The 17,409-nt window shown below is 42.6% G+C and overlaps 1 protein-coding gene across 4 annotated transcripts in view; it reads left to right on the top strand.

The window, feature by feature from the left end:
* The window catches only part of LOC138297218 (uncharacterized), a 52,103-nt gene that overhangs the window by 17,949 nt on the left and 16,745 nt on the right, over positions 1–17,409 (top strand). For 2 of the 4 annotated variants that reach the window (XM_069236705.1, XM_069236704.1), the window contains 3 exons: positions 5,219–5,247; positions 5,821–5,872; positions 6,374–6,718. In XM_069236705.1, the coding sequence (XP_069092806.1) occupies positions 5,836–5,872; positions 6,374–6,718 (382 nt within the window). In that variant the 5' untranslated portion in view covers positions 5,219–5,247; positions 5,821–5,835. The remainder of the gene's footprint in view (positions 1–5,218; positions 5,248–5,820; positions 5,873–6,373; positions 6,719–17,409) is intronic. The other 2 variants (XM_069236706.1, XM_069236703.1) reach the window with 2 other exon arrangements.

Raw genomic sequence — 17,409 nt, 5'->3', positions numbered from 1 at the left:
CTCCTCTGAGATCTGGTTCCATTTTCTGTAGGCGGGGAGTGTTGAGTGAGTTGGCGGTGTGGGCGTTGAGATGAAAAAGTGGATGCATTGGCGGTCAGTCTAGTGTACTGGGGTCACTTCTGGCAGAGAAAATGGGGATGAGAGTGTGTCCGGTAGTGTCGTTGGTGAGGTGACTAGTTGCTTGAGCCCGATTGTGTCCATGTTCTTGAGTAGTGTTGAGATGTTGTGGTCGCGGAGATTGTTGAAGTGGAAGTTGAGGTCACCAAAGAGAATGTAGTTGCTGGAGGTGAGTGTGCAGGGGGCTATGAGGCCGATGATGGCGTCGCTGAATGCTGGGTGTGGTCCGGGTGGTCTGTAGATGAGGGTGCTGTGGGTGGTGGTCTTAGGGCTGGTGTGAACTTAGGAGTGAATGTGCTCCACGATGGGGGTGAATTCCTGTGTGCTTAACGCCAGTCGGAGGGTGGTCTTGTGGGTAATGGCTATGCCGCCTCCTGGTCTGGATGGGCGGTCCTTGCGTAGCAGCTTGTAGTCTCTGGGGATGGCGATGTCCGGCCCAGATGTTGTGTTAGTCCATGTCTCAGTGCAAAACGCGATGTCCGAGCGGGTGGTGTCTATTGGGTCCCAAATCTCCACAGCGTGTTTGTGTAGGGAGCGGGCGTTAAGAAGAATGCACTTGATGTGACTTGGAGATGGTGCTGGCTCTGAGGGGGCTGGCGTTTGGCGTGCAGACAATGTGAGGTGGCAGGAGAGAGGTCCGTGGGTGTCCTTGGGGGAAATAGGGTGACAATTCCTCCAGCGTCCTGGGTTCAGAGCGTGTAGGGTCCTGGCACCGTATTGATGGGTTTTGAGAGATCCAGGGTCCATGACGCTGGGTGCAGCTGGGCTTGCCTTAACAAAGGGAGGGAGATAGGATATTGGCCAGCTGGGAGGCGGGAGGGCAAGAAGCATTACGAAGGCAGGGTGGCGGGGCCGCGGGGCCAGCAGCGACAGGGAAACCGCAGGAGGAAGAAAGGAGTGAAAGGAGAGTGAAAGAGAGAAAAGAGACAAAAAGAAAAAGGCAAAAACAGAAAAAGAATGAAAGAGATAGAAGGGAGACAGACCCGACAGGCGCTGATGGCGACTAGGTCACCAGGGATGAGGCGCAGGTGGGTGCCTGCGGGTGGAGGCGGGCCTGAACAAAAGAGCATGCAGGCTTTGTGTGGAGACGACAGCAGCAGCAGCAGTGGCCATGCAGGGGGGAGCGACGGACACTGGCCAAAACGTCAATTCAGTCACCCCTCATGCCGCAGCGGCCACCCTTAAGAAGGGGAGGGAGGAGGATTTGGTCAGCTGGGAGGCGGGAGGGTGGGAAGCGCTACGAAGGCAGTGGGGGGGCATTCCACAGTAGCAGCAGTGGCAGGGAAAGCGAGGGAGCAAGAAGGGAGTGAAAGGAAAGTGGAAGAGAAAAAAGAGGCAAAAAGAGAAAAAGAGGCAAAAACAGCAAAAAGAATGAAAGAGATAGAACACAGACAGACCTGACAGATGCTGATGGTCACTAAGCCACCAGGGATGGGGCGCAGGTGGGTGCCTGCGGGTGGATGTGGGCCTGTAACACATAGCCCGAAGGCTCTGTGAGAAGATGACAGCAGCAGCAGCAGTGGCCACGCAGGGGGGAGCAACGTACGCTGGTCAAAAGGTCCTGCATGAAAGCGTGTCAACGCCAATGCCTTCTCTACCCTTCACCTGAAACAAAACCTTTTATCTTTTGCAATGTCCCCCGAAGCAAAGACATCCAGGATCAGAACCATCCATTTGTCCATCATCTGGTAAAGGATGGCTGGGTGAAAGAAAACAAGGATTGTTGAAGGGATCTCTTGACTTAATAGATCCACTTGCACATTGTCTCTTGCCTGAACGTGAACCGTGGTCAGGGATAGCACAGACTTCTGGGCCAATAAAAAGATCTTCTCTGATGTCTTGTCCTGAGAGCGGGATTCTGTTCCCCCCACTTGTTGATGAAAGCTTTTGCAGAAACATTGTCTGTCTGCACCAGAACATGTTTGTTGCTGAAGCAAGGGACTGAAAGATGTCAGACTTCTAATTGCCTCCAGTTCTCTCCAGTTTGATGATCTCTGAGCCTGAGTCAGAGACCAGGCCCCCTTGATCTGATTGGGACCCAACTACACTCCCGATCCTGACAATTTTGCATCTATCATGATGATAATGGGTCGAAGGGGAGAAAGAGGCATACCATTGATTAAGTTTTCACAGATCAACCACCAATGCAGCTCTGACCCTATTGCATGAGGCATTGGAATCCTGCTGTTCACAGCTAGTGGAAATGTCTTTGAGTGACTCAAGATGTACTTCATTAGAAGATGCAAATGAAACCTTGCCCATGGTACCAAAAACAGTTGCTGCCAGATCTCGCTGAACTTGCATTCAGGAGGCCAATTTTGGAGCTTTTGATGCTGTAAAATTCAGAATATGCGATTGAATCTTGTGCATTTTTGACTCTGGCAATGGTACAATACGCAAGGCAGTTTGAAATCGTGTTCCAATAAAGCATATGTCTTGAGAGAGAGATAAACTTGACTTTTCCTAAATTACCAAAAAGCTGTGCTGCTGAAGGACGTCTATGAACCTGACCATATGATGAGACAGCACTTCACTTGATGAATCCTGCACCAGCCAGTACTCCAAATATGGATGCACAAATATCACTTCTTGATGCAGGACAGCAGCTACTTGAGTGAACACTTTTTTGAATACTCTTGGTGAGGATTTTAAACTGATGGGTATAACCTTGAATTGAAAGTTTTGTTCCTCCACCACAAATCAGAGAAAACACTGATTAGACACCTGCACAGGGATGCGAATATATGCATCTTATAGGTCGAGGGAAGTCAGAAAATTCTTTGTTGATCAGCTGAATGATTGACTTTAAGGTGATCGTGCAAAAGTGTATAGTTCTTATCCAGCCATTCACCTACTTCACATCCAGAACAGGACGAAAAGCCCCTGAGATTTCTTGAACCAAGAATAGGTTTGAATACGCTGCTTGGCCTTTTTGCTCTGTGGGAACCGAAACTATAGCAGCCTTGTCCAACAACAATTGTAGGCCTACCCAGCAAAGCCCTCTTTTTCAGTAGATTGCGTGGAATGTGAGTCAGAATCACTCAGCGTCTGGAGGAGTCTCCAGAAAGTATATTGCATACCCCTGCCTTATGTCATCGTGAACCCTTTCGTCTTTGACATCCTGAACCCACTGCTAAGAAAGGACTAGGCTGGCTCTGACTGGAATATCTTTGTTGTCAGGACGACTTCTTGTCTTTCAGCCCAGCCTGCTTAGAAAGCTCACCCTTGCAATGGGTTTCCCTAGGCGTATACTTCCTCCTTTTATCCGACTAAGCTTTTTATTCCTGCTTAGGAGAAGGTTTGCTTGGAAAACCCCAGGCTTTCTTACTGAAGGTAGAAGATCTGCCTTTATAAGTAAGGCTGTGCTTGTGATACTTAAAGGCCTTTGCAATCATATTATCCAGCTTGGCCCCAAACAACATCTTACCATCGAAGGGAATTTTCAGAAGCGCAGATTTTTCCATCACCTACATTTCCATTCCCTCATCCACAAATTCTGCTGTGCTGAAATTAAGCTGAACCTGATGCCATAGCTGTGGATTTAATGACATCTGCTGAAATATCCGCCAACAATTTTGACTGTAATTCCAAACTCACCAGTAGATTTGGACAGTCACTGCCTTTCTGAATGGCATCTGGTAGCTTATCAAAATCCTTGACCATGGACTGAGATACATAGGCCGAGTATGTCCCTGCTTTCTTTTCTATCACATCCGTCGGAGCATAATCCTAAGGATTCAAGGTTATGCTGCCTATTAAAGTAGCCAGGATAGCATCCACCTTAATCCTTTGCAGTAAAGAATCCTGTGCCGGCTCCATCATATTCGGTTTTTGAAGGAACCTCGGAAGGGACATTTTATCTAAGTCCTTTCATTTTCAAGCATCCAAGTCCTTGATTTTACCATGAAATGGCACAGCCAGAGAGCAAGGCTGGACATAATGAGGTTACATGTCTGCAGAATCCCTCACAGGCTGAAAAGGAGGAAATCCCAAATGCTCCAGCAGAAAGCAGCACTGCAGCTCCCCGGCCTCTGCAACTGCTCCAGGCAGATAATCCCTTTTCCCCAGAAGCAGTTGCCCCAGCCACACTAGAAACAAGCAGACCCCATCCAGACCGCTCCGAGTAGAGGTGCTTTATCCTCCACTCCCATGAAGCACCAAAGAGCCATCTCCTTGCTGAACCGGTCCGCACTGCCTCGCAGACAACCTGGTCTCTCCTGATTCCACCATGACAACTCCTTGTTCGTTCATTTTCAAAGTGTATAGTAAATCCTTTTCCCCTGAAAACCAGAATGCTGCTGTCAGGGCCCAGTCACTGCCAGGCGATGAGTGTCGCCTGGGAGACAAAAACAAACAGGAGAATTGGAGGAAGGGAAGGACTTTTTATGTAAAAAGAGGTGGTGACTAAGGAGGTAGGACTGCCTCATATTGTATGAACTTGAAGCAAAGGAGGGACGCTGATGTGATGCAAAGCATGACTACAAAACAATTCATTTTAATAATAAACTGTTCTCTGCTAACAGTAATGTGTAGGTTTAAACACCTGCATTTAAGTACCCTAGGAAAATACATGTGCAATGAATCCTAAACTCAGGCGCTCTGTCTGTACTTCTACGTGTATCGGAGAACCATACAAACATACAAATAAAGGGTGAGACAGATAAACCAAAATAACTTACCTTAGAATTATGTTCGAGAGTATTTTCCTTTAATTCATTGTGATCTGCAAAAGCGTATTGTTTGTGGTAGAATGTGGTGGATAGAATAGCCTGAAAGCCACCTCCATGATTCCAGCCAGTGCTTAATTTGAGTAGGTGGTTTCCAGTGCTCACACTGGTGGCATTGTTTAATTTAGAGAAGGCGTTGTTTAATTTAGAGATCAGCAAAACAATAGTTGTTTATTAATTTTGCATGTATTAAAAACAAGTTACCAGCCACCAAAACCATTTTTAGGTTGAGCGTAAGCGTTCGACCTCGTGTACACTTTTAATATAGTTCTTATGGCTTAAGGGGATTTCATTTGTTGGTTGCAGTGTCCTTTAAAAATTCTTGCTCGCTGGTGGTCATTTAAGCCTTTTTCTCCTTCCTTTTTCTGTTTCAGAGCAGTGACCTACTACTATATTATTCCAGGTTGGTTTCTTTCTCTGTTTCTGTGAAGGACTATTCTTGTTACTTCTTTGGTGCTGCCCTTTCACTGTGAGTATTTTAGGCTGGTAGCTGCTTGTGTTTTATTGCAGCATTCCGTTCCTCCCATGTACCTGACATATGTTTTGGCTTTATTCCAGTGCTGTCCTCGTTTACCTCTGGCTCCTAAAATAAGCTTATTTTACAAAAGAAACACTGGTTGTTTAGCTCATTGCTCACGAAAGCCACAATATGCCCTTTTGGGTAGAATGTAGCTAAACTTAGAAGCAATGATGTGAAACTGGCTTAGACTTGTATCACATCTGGAGTCTCTCTCTCCAGGGCCCCTCACTGCCAGCACTCACGATATCGCACACAGGGCATTTGTTATCTCCTTTTTTGGGGCCATAAATCTTCTCAAGCCGCTCTGCTTGTTGAAATGCAAGGCAAGAATGCTTGCAAGACTTTTCATTCTGTTAAAATAAAAAGAAAATATTTTTTTCAGCCTTATTTTCCAATTCCTGTTCAGACGTTTACACAACACGAGTCAGTGCAGTCATCTTCTTGTCTCTCCTCTAGGGCTTGTGATTTCCGATGTCAGTAGCAGCCAGTGACCACCAAAACATGGCAGGTAAAGACGAAATTATGAGACAGGGTTGACCAGTTTATGTGGCAAGAAAAGCCCAGTTCTGAATTTACAGTGGCAATAGCTCCAACTCAAGAAAGTGCAAGACCTAATGCATTGCAAATGCTTGTTATAGCTTTGGGGGCATTGAACAATCTGAATTGTCACGCTGGTAACAGTGTGATGGGTAGTAATTGTGAAAGTAGTGTCATTCGCAGTGCTGGTAATGGTAATGGGTGGGTCCAGGCACTTATTTTATTTTTTATTTTTTTAACCTTATTAAGCACTTCTCAACTGGGAGGAATGTTTTAGAAAAGTCCATTTATTTTTTCTTAAAGAATCTGTGACGTTACACCACCGGGACACTGGGCGTCTCTGCGGCTCTACATTGTATATTTACTTGGCTTACCTTTGTTGCGTATTTGTTTTACTCCTGTAGCCATGACGTTAACTCCAGTTTCTGTATTTTTTCACCAATAGATACATTGTTTTGTATTTTTTCACCAGACACCAGTCTCCGTCTTCACACAGAAAAGCTGATCCTGCCCCACATCGGAGAAAATGTACTAGTTCAGTGCCAGTTCCAGTATAAACACAACTTTACACTTGACAAGGTCCACATCTTGTGGGGGAAGGAGATTGCCCAGGACGAGTACAGCGTTCTTGTTATATTTGATGGAAAGAAGGTGCAAAGATTTAATGAAAATGCTTCCTTTCATATGAACAGCCTACTACAAGGCAAAGCGAGCCTGCTGCTGGAAAACGTGACGACCACAGACAGTGGGACGTACTTGTGTGACGTGACGGTGAATGCGTCCAATAGCAAGGGCAGGACGCAAGTGTACGTGATACGTAAGTATTAAACGTAGTAATTGTGGACTAAGCTCTTTCATATCAGTTAGGAGGCACTTGTCCCGTATGAGCGTTCCATGATGCCACAGCTGTAAATAAAATAATTCTATATTTCATAAGCTTTTGATTTCATCCCATAGGGTTTCTCCCTAACACCCTAACCCAGTGGTTCTTCTTAACTTGTGGTCCACGGAACCCCGTGGGTCCATGACACCTGCTCAGGGGTCATCAGCTGTTTGTAAAATTAAATAATATCAACAGATTAATAAACTACAAATAAATAGGAAAAACAACATTGAAGATTTAGAGATCTGTAAATGTGAAGGAATTTGAAATCGGAAGCTAAAAATTAAGTTGGTGTCCTTACCTTGATTTGTAAGAGCAGTGCAAGGACAGCAAATGGAAGTTAGTAAGGACGATTGGTGATTTAATTGAGGCAGCACTGGTATGCGCACACAAAAAAAGGTTATGCATTTAGAGCAAAAAATAAAGTTGTATGCTAGTGACTAGCATATTGCAGCGTCTTTTAGGTATAAATTACTTTTATAAAAACTGCAATCTTCACACTAAAATTCATTTTTAAATTTTCAGGTTCGTTTAATTTTTAATTAAACACAATATTTCATAATTTGTGTATTTGTTTGAGACATACTTGTTTCTGTGTTTTTGTGCATTGTTTTGAGATTCAAAGTATAGAAATTGGTTATTTGACAAAACACAGTGTTTAGGGCATTTGGGGATTAGAGCACTAGGCACATTGACTACAGGTGGCTTTAAAGCACAGCAAAGAAGGCCATTGCCCTAGATCCCAGCCCTTATATTATGCACCCACAAATTAGGGATTGAACATGTCTCCCTGAGCCTGCCAAGTTGTCTCTATTGACAAGAAAACATGGTAACAGATGGTGAGAAAATTGAACCATTTTCACCCCAAGTTCAATATAAATTGTTTAAAAAACTGTTATAATAGAGGTAAATAATCCACAATACAGATCGACATGGTCTCCTATCACTTTCAAGATGGGACATATTTTTATTTTCCTTCATTTCTGTCTCCCATTCCCCGTCATTTTCCACTCACCCCCTTCCAAGTAGATTTTCTGTCCTATATATCACTGAGCATCTCTTTGCAGTGGCAAGGTGGGAGAATGAAAAGTTATGCCAAGTAAGTAGACAGCAGTGCTATCTCTCATGTTAGAGCCTCAGATTAGACAGATTTTACAGGCTCAGAGAATCAGAGCTCCTGCTCAGGCTACAGAGATGTTTCTTCTTCAAAAGCAAACATATCTTTAAGGTTCTACTAAACTTGGAGGGTCTGGCCTTGAACAGTACTGCTGATAATGACCCTAAGCGCTTAATCAATGTGGATGAAAAAGTACTTCCACGCGAATCAAGGAAATTACATCAGCATCACCAATTTATCACCAATCCATTTTTTTTATTTTGACTCACTCATTTCAAACTTGTTTTTGTCACCCCAACAACAACCTTTTATTTTTAGTAAATCAATAACTTGGTCCCCAGATACCATCTTATGCTAATGATAGTCACAAAGGGACACATCTAGTCAAGGGTGCTCACATTTGCCAATGATGCCCTCCATATGCATGGGATGCCCACAATAATGATAAGGATGCTGATAATATGCTAAGAATAGTCAGACTACGCTAGGCAACAAGGATGCCTTTTTTTCTCCCAGTAGGTTAATGAAGGCCATCTTAAGGCACAGTCACCATAATGCAGAGAAAGATCAAAGTATTCTAAGGTGGACTTCTGCTGACCCACCCATTGGGCAGATCTGCACTTTATAGATCCGATTTGATTGATTGAGTATACCAGTGCTACGTTATGCTCTGAACACCCACAATACGGCTAGAAGTTCTACCTTGTGGTAGGACTATCATGATTAGAATGATCACAATATGGCATGGGTGGCTAGTTAATGCCAGGAACGCAATAATGCCTAGAACGTTAACAGAATACCATGGTGGATCAGTGTGCATGTCACCTTAAGCTCCATTTCCCTTCCACTTGAACACCTACGTTTTTCAGTTTCTTTCACATCCTTTTACCCAACCTTTCGATCTCCTGAATATCTACATCTCTCTCTTTAACCTTTGTTGGGACAGAAAAGTCCTCTTCATTGTAAAGATGTGTACCCCTGCCCTAAGTGCCCAGTTGTAGTGTTGTCTGGATCTCTAATGCAAATTTTTGTCATAGGCGAACACGGATCATGTGTGTGTGCCATGACAGGCCTGCCTCATGGATTGCTGTCTTGTTAAACTGGGAAGGGCGCCCTAAAGCACTACCCTCACAGTGGTGGAAAACTACTGCCTTCATCAGGAGTTAAGCTGCACAAGCGCAGTGGTGGCAGCATAATATGTAGTGATCAGTAGTAGCGCACAGGACATTTTAACCCTGTGTAAGTGAGTGAGGGCTAATATCTCACTTATTGTTTTTAAACTACTGCTGTGTGCTTAACTCGCCCTTGGCCTACATCAGGTAGATGTATGGTACTGCATAGCGCAGGAGTAGTGATTCGTCCCTGGATGTATGTGTTCCTTTGAAGGGTATAGTACTGATATAGAGCAGTACTGTATAGTGCATGTGTGGATAGCACATGTACTGGGTGTGTCTGTGCCAAAGAGGAATACATTACATGAGAGATGTAGTGCTGTGCAGTGCATACACAATTAAAGCATGCGCTGGACGTATATGTGCTTGTATGAAACACAAGACATGAAGGGTGAAGTGTTGTGCAGCGTGCATATGGTGAGTGTGAGTGCTGGAAGTGGGTGTGTTTGTAAATAGCACACCCTGGTTAAAAATGGAAAAGCTTATGTGCGGAACAGTGCATGCAGACTGAGTGTGCGTGCTGTGAATGTACACTGAGTGAGTGTGCGTAAAAAAGTTCATTACATGGAGGACCCTGGGTCACATTTTGGGAAGTCCAGGCTTGCCTGGTGAAAACCTGAGAAACAGAGGAATCCCTCTAAAAAGGTTTGTGGATTGCTGCATTGCTGTGAGCTGGGAGGGACATACACTGGAGGGAAAGGAGAGACTTCCTTTGCACTTCACAAGGAAGAGAGATGGGGCTGATACAGGAATCATAAGGAGTAGGGCTAGGAACTCAGGACTAACTTTTTTATGCACATATCATGTATGTGGCTGGCACCCAGGTGTGAAATCTGGTCACTCCCATGACTTGTGTTGTGGGTCAATCAGCTTTGGAGTCATGCCTGCTGTGACAGACATCTTCTATGATGATAGAAGAAAGAGAAAAGTGTCAGCTTCAAAAGAAGCAGAATCCCAAAATAAAACTTCAGAAACCAAGACCCTAAAACATACTTGGTGTCTGAAAAAGGACTATAAGAACAGGAGGTTGAGTCCCCGAAAATTAGCCATCTGCTAAACACCAGACGGGCTGTGTGAGAAAGGGAAACTTTGCAAGACTTCTGTCTGTGACCAGGACTGGGGCAAAGGCCTGTTAGTCTCCCTGCTGAGTGAGTGGACAGCACTCAGGACACCTGCATCACCAGCCCTGCAGCCTGGAGCACCATTGCCTGCCTACTTGCCAACACAAGTGTGTTCTTTGAGATAGAGGTGAGCAAAGGAGGGAGCAAGGTCCAGTGGAAAGCCCTGCACATGGATTCCATGAGTGAGGTGTGAGGATGTGCGCCAATTGGGCCATTGCTTGTGTGTAGTATTTGCTCTGCGACCTTTGTACACTAGTAGAGTGATGCATTGTTCTGAGCCATATCAGAAAGCGCTGGGCGGGGAACACCAAGCTTCGCTGTTGTGCATGTGTGACCCCTGTATGCTGGACGGGGGTCACCAGTGAACTGAGTTTGGGCCAGGTGGGTAGAACTTGTGATCCTGAGATCAGCGACCACATATGCTAGGAGGGGCCACATAGTGAAGGCTATCGCATAAGGAGAGTCTGCGTCCAGAATGCGATTACTGCGACAACCCCATATACCAGGAGGGGCTGTCAGTACCACTTTAGCCTAGGTTTCAGGTCATCCCCCAGACCAAAGGAGTACTGGTGTGACCAGTGGGTCGAGCCCGCAAACGTTGATGTGCACCTGACAAAGTCCCTGAGGTTCCCCAAGATGCTGTTGAGGATGTCACACCATCATTGGAGCGCCGGTTGGGAGCCAGAGGATTACACCAGCACCACCCCACCTCTGCGAAAAGGAAGAGCAGCTTTATATTTGTGTCTGCCAAGCTGGAGTCGCCCCTAACACTGGAAACCAACTAGCAGCGCTGTTTGACAGGAAGAGCCTGGGCTGCCAGATGCTGCTGCACTCATCGCGAGTGCCCTGATGTCACAGTACAGGAGCTGGACTTAGGAACACCTGAGGAGAGGGCACTCGCTGTACCGCTGAACACTGCCATGCTGCTAGAGCGGGTAAGAATAAAACCAGGCCTGTGTGGACCCGGAGGACTTCCTTTTAATTCTGCTGCTGCACCATAGACACTTTTGATTGAATTCTCAAAGAGTCAAAGGGAGAACTCTTGAGTACAGCCTAATAGTTTTCGTTCCCGGGACATGGCCACCAGTTAATGGGGAGTAACCAAAACACGTCATGAGTTTTGTTCACTGACCTGTATCTACATACCCCTTCTCAAAGGGAATCTTGACTGGCCGACCAAAGCTACCACTGAGAGTCAAGTAATAAAGGGGTACTTGGCCCAGTTGCTCAGGACTCCTAGGAGGCCAGGACCACCGAAGTTTTCCTCTCCCCTTTATGTCTTACTTCCTTCTCTGGAGTGCTTTATCGCTATATAGTATTTTTTATAGTTCTCTATTTTTCCATTTTGTTTTTCCATATCTTTGCACTGTAGTTTTTACCCCATTCGTTGATTCTTTCGGTATCACTTTCACAGTCGTCTCATGGTTTTCTTTTACTGTCTTTTCCTAACATTCCCTCTTCCTTTATTTCCATTTTGATTTTTTTCATAGTTTATTTTGTCTTTAACTCCTCCTGTTTTTGGCTGTTTTCTTTTTTGCTAGTTTAAACTCAAATGTTCTGTCTTTCATTTTTTATTCCCCTTTTTGTCTTCCTTTCATCTTTCTCGTTCCTTCTTATGCCCATATTTTATTTCTTGTTTGCTTCCTTTTATTTTTCTGTCACTTTTTTCATCTTCATTGTTTCTTAACTTCCTTTCTTTTCTTGTTTCCTTCTTTCTTTTCTGGCATAATTAATGGTTTCCATATTCATATTTCTTCTTTATCATGACGTCTTTAATTCTTTCATCTTCCTTTCTATCTTTCTCTATTAACCTCTTTCATCTTTTTCGTGATTTCCTTCTTTCATCTTTACTCCCTTAATTTATCCTTTTTCATCCTTTGTTTTCCTTTTCTTACTTGTTTTCTTACTTTCCTCCTTTAAGCTGGTCTCCTTGCTTATTACAATTGTTTTAATATTTTCTTCTTTTTCGTTTCATTCATGCTTTCGTTCTTCCTTTCATTAGTTATTTTTTCATTACTACTTCCTTTTCACTTTACTCCTATCAGCATTTTTGCTTTCTTCCATCATTTACTTCTTTGTTTTATCTTTACCCTTGTCAATCATTTAAAGTTAAATTATTCTTGCTTCTTTTATCCTTCCTTTCTTTGATCCATTCTCCATTAAATTGTTTCAAAAATTATTTAATCCTTTCTTTCTTCATCATATTCTTTCACAATTTCCTTTTACTTTCCAATTCATGTGTTCTATTTTCCCCTCTCACTTTGTTTTTTTTATTACTTGTCTTTTTCCTCTCTCTATCTTTACATTTGGGTCCTTTGAGCTCCATCCTTCAGCTCCTTAATGCAATTTGTTTGCAGTGTTATTTATGACATTCTCTTCAGATACCCACATCTCTGATCAGCTGTTCTGTGGAGGCCCCATGGTAACCTCTGATGCACATTTGAGTTGTCACTTAATTATAGACTTGTCACTGTGCTTTGCCTGATTTTGGTACCTAAAGAAAGACTGGGCCATTATTGTTTTTGCTGTATTGTATTTGATGGAAAGTAGTACTGCTAGCACTATTTAGGGTCATCTTCAAGTTAACAGTTGCCAGTGTGAGCTGAAGGTGCTGATCCGGAAACACTGATGTTGGCTGTACAGATAGAAGAACCAGTCTAGTGTCCTGACATTTAGTTCTATGTGGGACAAGAATATTTTGATGGGGGATTGATAGTCATTGCCATGTAAGGTGGCTGAAGGGTCAAGCAGGACTAGTGGTCATTAGCTGGAGTCCTGCTTGATTGATAAGAAGAGTGCCATACATTATGAGTACTATAGTGTGATATGAAACCAGACTGATGGTCTAATAGGCTGGAATTATTTTTTGTCATTTGGTTGGATACATACTGTTTACTGGACTTTGTTTCTGAGGACTCATATTTTTGCGATGGGTTGGTAGTTGATATGATCTTCAAGAATAGGATTGTTTTTCAGTCACAATAGGATTTTGTAATGTTTGTATTGCAGTGGGGAAGATGCCTTGTGCAGGAGATTCACAAGCTTTTTTTCCTTGTGTGGTGTGAGTGATTCAGTTGAGAGGGTTTTGGGTCTTAGTAGCTATCAGTACATGAAGAAAAGAGTGTGCAGACATTGGAATGTTGGGGTGGAATGTTAATGATAATTCTAGGAAGAGCGGGTGGAGCTGTCAGTTGAAGGGAAGGACTGGTGGTTGAAGGCTGTAATGAGCATGTATTGATAATCTTGCTCGAGTGAATAAAACGTACCTGCATCTAACGAGTAGTCCTCGTACTGGCGACGAGGGACCTTTCTAGCAGGATGATCTTCCATGCATGCAGTCTGTCGTGTTGTGGACAGCTTTCTGACTTCCAGGTGAGAACATGCCTGGACAGCTCTGTTTGCCAGCGGGTGTCGTGCCAGGGCGTGGAGCCGGAGTGTCAGTTCTCTCAGTCCTTATTTCCTTTGACTTCAGTGGGTTTAAAGTCCGGGAGGTGTGTTGTTGTGTCCCGTGCTGGTCGCATGACTCCATTGTCAAAGGCAGCCCAATCCAGCTCGTGCAAGCAAAGAGAATCGTGTGATTTTGTGTATTCTCTCACGCGCTTTGCCTGCTTCATCAAGGATTCTGCATCTTCCTGTCGCTTACCAACGCACACTGGGTCTTCCTGTCGCTACGTCTTTCTGTCGCTTAGCAACATCCAAGACGCTCCAGTGATATGCACTCCTCTTCAGCGTGTCACTCGCTTTGCAACTAAAGAAACGGTGATACGCACACCTTCATTAAGATTATTTCCATGCTATTGCTTAATTTATCAGCGAGTCACGTGCTTTATTAAGCAATGGAAAAGTGATGTGAACACCTTTAAGTTGATTAACTATAAAGTATAAAAATTGTGCAGACATTCACATGTGTCCTTCAAAAGCGTATCACAACATTGTTCATAACTCAGTGAATCGCACACCATCCAAAAGCACTGAAATACTGTGGTGTGGCAATAAAATCATAGTTATACAGTAGCAATCCACACCTAATACATAAAGCACTGTGAATAATAATTCACTGGTGATATGCTCACCTTTTCAACTGTATCAAAACATTGTGTTATAACTTAGATATGCACACTGTTCATAAGCACAACTCTTTGGTCGCAAGTCAATACTAACATTTTAACAGTCATCTATCTCTGTAAACATGCCATTGTGCATAGTCCATTAGTACATTTTCTATAATTCATTTTATGCTATAAAGTTAATTTAGAATTCTTCAAACATGCAACATTCAATATTTCCACCACCGACTTTTGCACCATATTCTGCATCTCCTGAATCTGACTGGGAACTTTTGAAGAATATCTTGATGCTTTGGATGGTGACTCCTTCACTCACAATAAAAAGTTTGCTATCCTTCTACATTGCTTTTGATCAGAAGGTCGAAAAATGTTAAAACATATACCTCAAGAAGTAGTTCCTTAAGGAGAAGGATATGGAGGAATTGATGAATATGCCTCAGCCATCAAATCTCTTGACACTAGATTTAAAGCATGTAAAGATGTTATTATGGAAACCATACATTTTACAAACTGGCTTAACTAACAGGTGAATCAGTGGCAAGTTTTGTGGGCGCCTTGAGAATTTTAGCCATATTTTGCGATTATAACTGATGTGAGGATGAAATAATATGGTATCAACTAGTTGAAAAATACCAATAACTGGAAAGTGCAAGAGTCACTAATATCAACTCCAAACTTAACACTAGAAAAAGCAGTAGGGATAGCTACCAGAATAGAAAACACAACGTCATATATGGAGCAAATGAACATATCAGACATAAAAAGTTCACAACAAAGTGTATTGTTGGTTAAAGGGAAGAATAAGAAAAGGAAAAAGAAAGAAGGTGGAGATAAGGTGTCTGATAGGTCCAGTAAAAAAGGAAGTTTCAGAAAAATAGAGTGTTATAGATGTGGTAGTACGTTTCATTTAGGAAAAGCTAATGTATGTCCGGCAATGGATAAGATATGTTCCAAGTGTTTGAAAAAGGGACATTTCGCTAGAGTATGTAGATCGAAGGGAAAACCTGAATCTAGTAAAAATTTCAGGGTGGTAGAGATGACAATGCAAGTGGTAATGAACCAACAACCAGTGATGAAGAAGATATTTTAACAATTGTTAATATGTCAGGAATGCATGAATAAACAGTACATGGAGTATACTCAAACAGAATAAAGAGGCCTTTTTGTAACCTACTGATAGACTGAAGTGAAGTCAGAGTCATGGCAGATTTGGGGTCTCCATTCACCCTACTGAGTGAACAGAAATGGAGGGTATTTTTTTGTCACATAAAACTTAACGAGTCTGTTATAAAATCAGTAGGTTATGGAGGAAAACCAATAGAAGTATTGGGTGAATATGAAGCTGACTTCAATTCCCAAGGAAACATTGCAAAAGGAATTGTGTATGTAGCAAAAGATGATTCGTGTTTGTTGGGGTGGTATGACTAAAAGTAATTTTGAATATTACTTGATCATAGCAATCCTGCCCAAGTAACTTTAAGTAGGGATTACAAGCAAGTGTTATCCATTAAAGGTGACGCATGGGAAATTAAATATCCAGAAGTATTTCAGGAAAGACTTCGGAAATTCAAGGGTTTTACTCAAATTGATAGAAAATGCCAATCCCAAAGTACATAAAGTTCGCAGAGTACCTAGCTTTATGAGCGGAACTAAGGAAAGAACTGAATAAGTTGTGTGAATAGGATGTGATAGAAACAATTATATCATCTGATTGAGTCGCCCCAATTGTTATAGCTCGCAAGGGCAATGGATCTATTCATATGTGCATAGAATGGCAAGACCTCAATAGGCAAATATGGGTAGATCGCCACCCTTTGCTCAACATCACTGAGATGCTATCCACATTGAAGAAAGCTAGTAGATTTAGTTTATTCAATATGGCATCTGAATACAATCAGATTAATCTGCATCCTGAGTCCAGGCATTTAACTTCATTTATCGCACCTGAAGGTTTATTTCAAATTAAGTGAATGCCATTTGGCCTGTCTTCAGCTTCTGCTTTATTCCAGAGGGTTGTGGAAAGTTTGTTTAAAGGCCTCAATGGTATCATTGCATTTCAGGATGATGTGTTCATTTTTGGGGAGGATCAAAAACAACACGATGAAAGGCTTAGACAACCTTTGTCTACTTTAAAAGAAAGGGGGGGTCACACTCAGGATGAACAAATACAAATTCAAAATGCCATGCATTGATTACTTAGGTTACAAACTATCAGAGCAAGGAGTAGAACTTAAAGCAAGTTTAGTGAAAGCCATAGAGGACTTTCAATCTCCAGAAAACAAGTATCAAGTAAGATCCTTCATGGGATTGATAGAGTTGGCTAGATTTATCCCCAAGTGTGCAAAAAAACTTATAAGGAATCTTTTGATGAAGTATATCAAATTTGAATGGAATTTAAGTTGTGAAAGAATTGCAAATAATAAAAAAAGAAATAATGCATGCAATCCTATTGAAACCATATGATACTAAGGATGAAACTATAATCATGACTGATGCCAGTCAAAAGGGATTAGGTGCTGTGTTATTGCAACGTAGACATGGAAAAGATGAAGTGATTGCATTAGCTTCTCGTAGTCTGAAGGGCGCAGAATCTACATACTCGGTGATTTACTGTTAGGGTGGATCACAAACCTTTAGTACAGTTATTCACCACAAATAGGGGGGAACATACTACTCCCAGAATAGCAAAACTGCAGTATAGACTACAAGGATATGATTATCATGTTGAATACGTGCCAGGAGACAGGAATCTACTTGCGGATTGTCCTTTCTCATCTTCCTAGCTTGAGCACTAGTGTCAAGAGTGAAGTGGGGAATGAAGATGGTGATGAGTTAATATGCACAGGGGATTGCCATCTTGAAGGTGCTGTGACAGAAGATGAGTGGAGGAAAGCAAGTGATGCAGATGAACAGATAAGAGAGTTCAAACAAGGCATATTACAAGGATGGCCAAATGGAAACCTAATGGAAAAATAAGTGAAGCATACAAACAAGTCTTTGTAAAATTATCCATAGTCAATTATATATTAATGTGATCTAATGTGTTAGTTGTACCAGAGAGTATATGAAATAAGGTACAAATTCTTTCTCATGAAGGGCACATAGGAATGAATGCAATGAGAAGGAGAATCCGTGAACATTTTTTGTC

Source organism: Pleurodeles waltl, chromosome 5, assembly GCF_031143425.1.
Source record: "Pleurodeles waltl isolate 20211129_DDA chromosome 5, aPleWal1.hap1.20221129, whole genome shotgun sequence".
In the NCBI taxonomy this organism is placed as follows: Eukaryota; Metazoa; Chordata; class Amphibia; order Caudata; family Salamandridae; genus Pleurodeles; species Pleurodeles waltl.
This window is presented reverse-complemented; position numbering and strand designations above follow the sequence as displayed.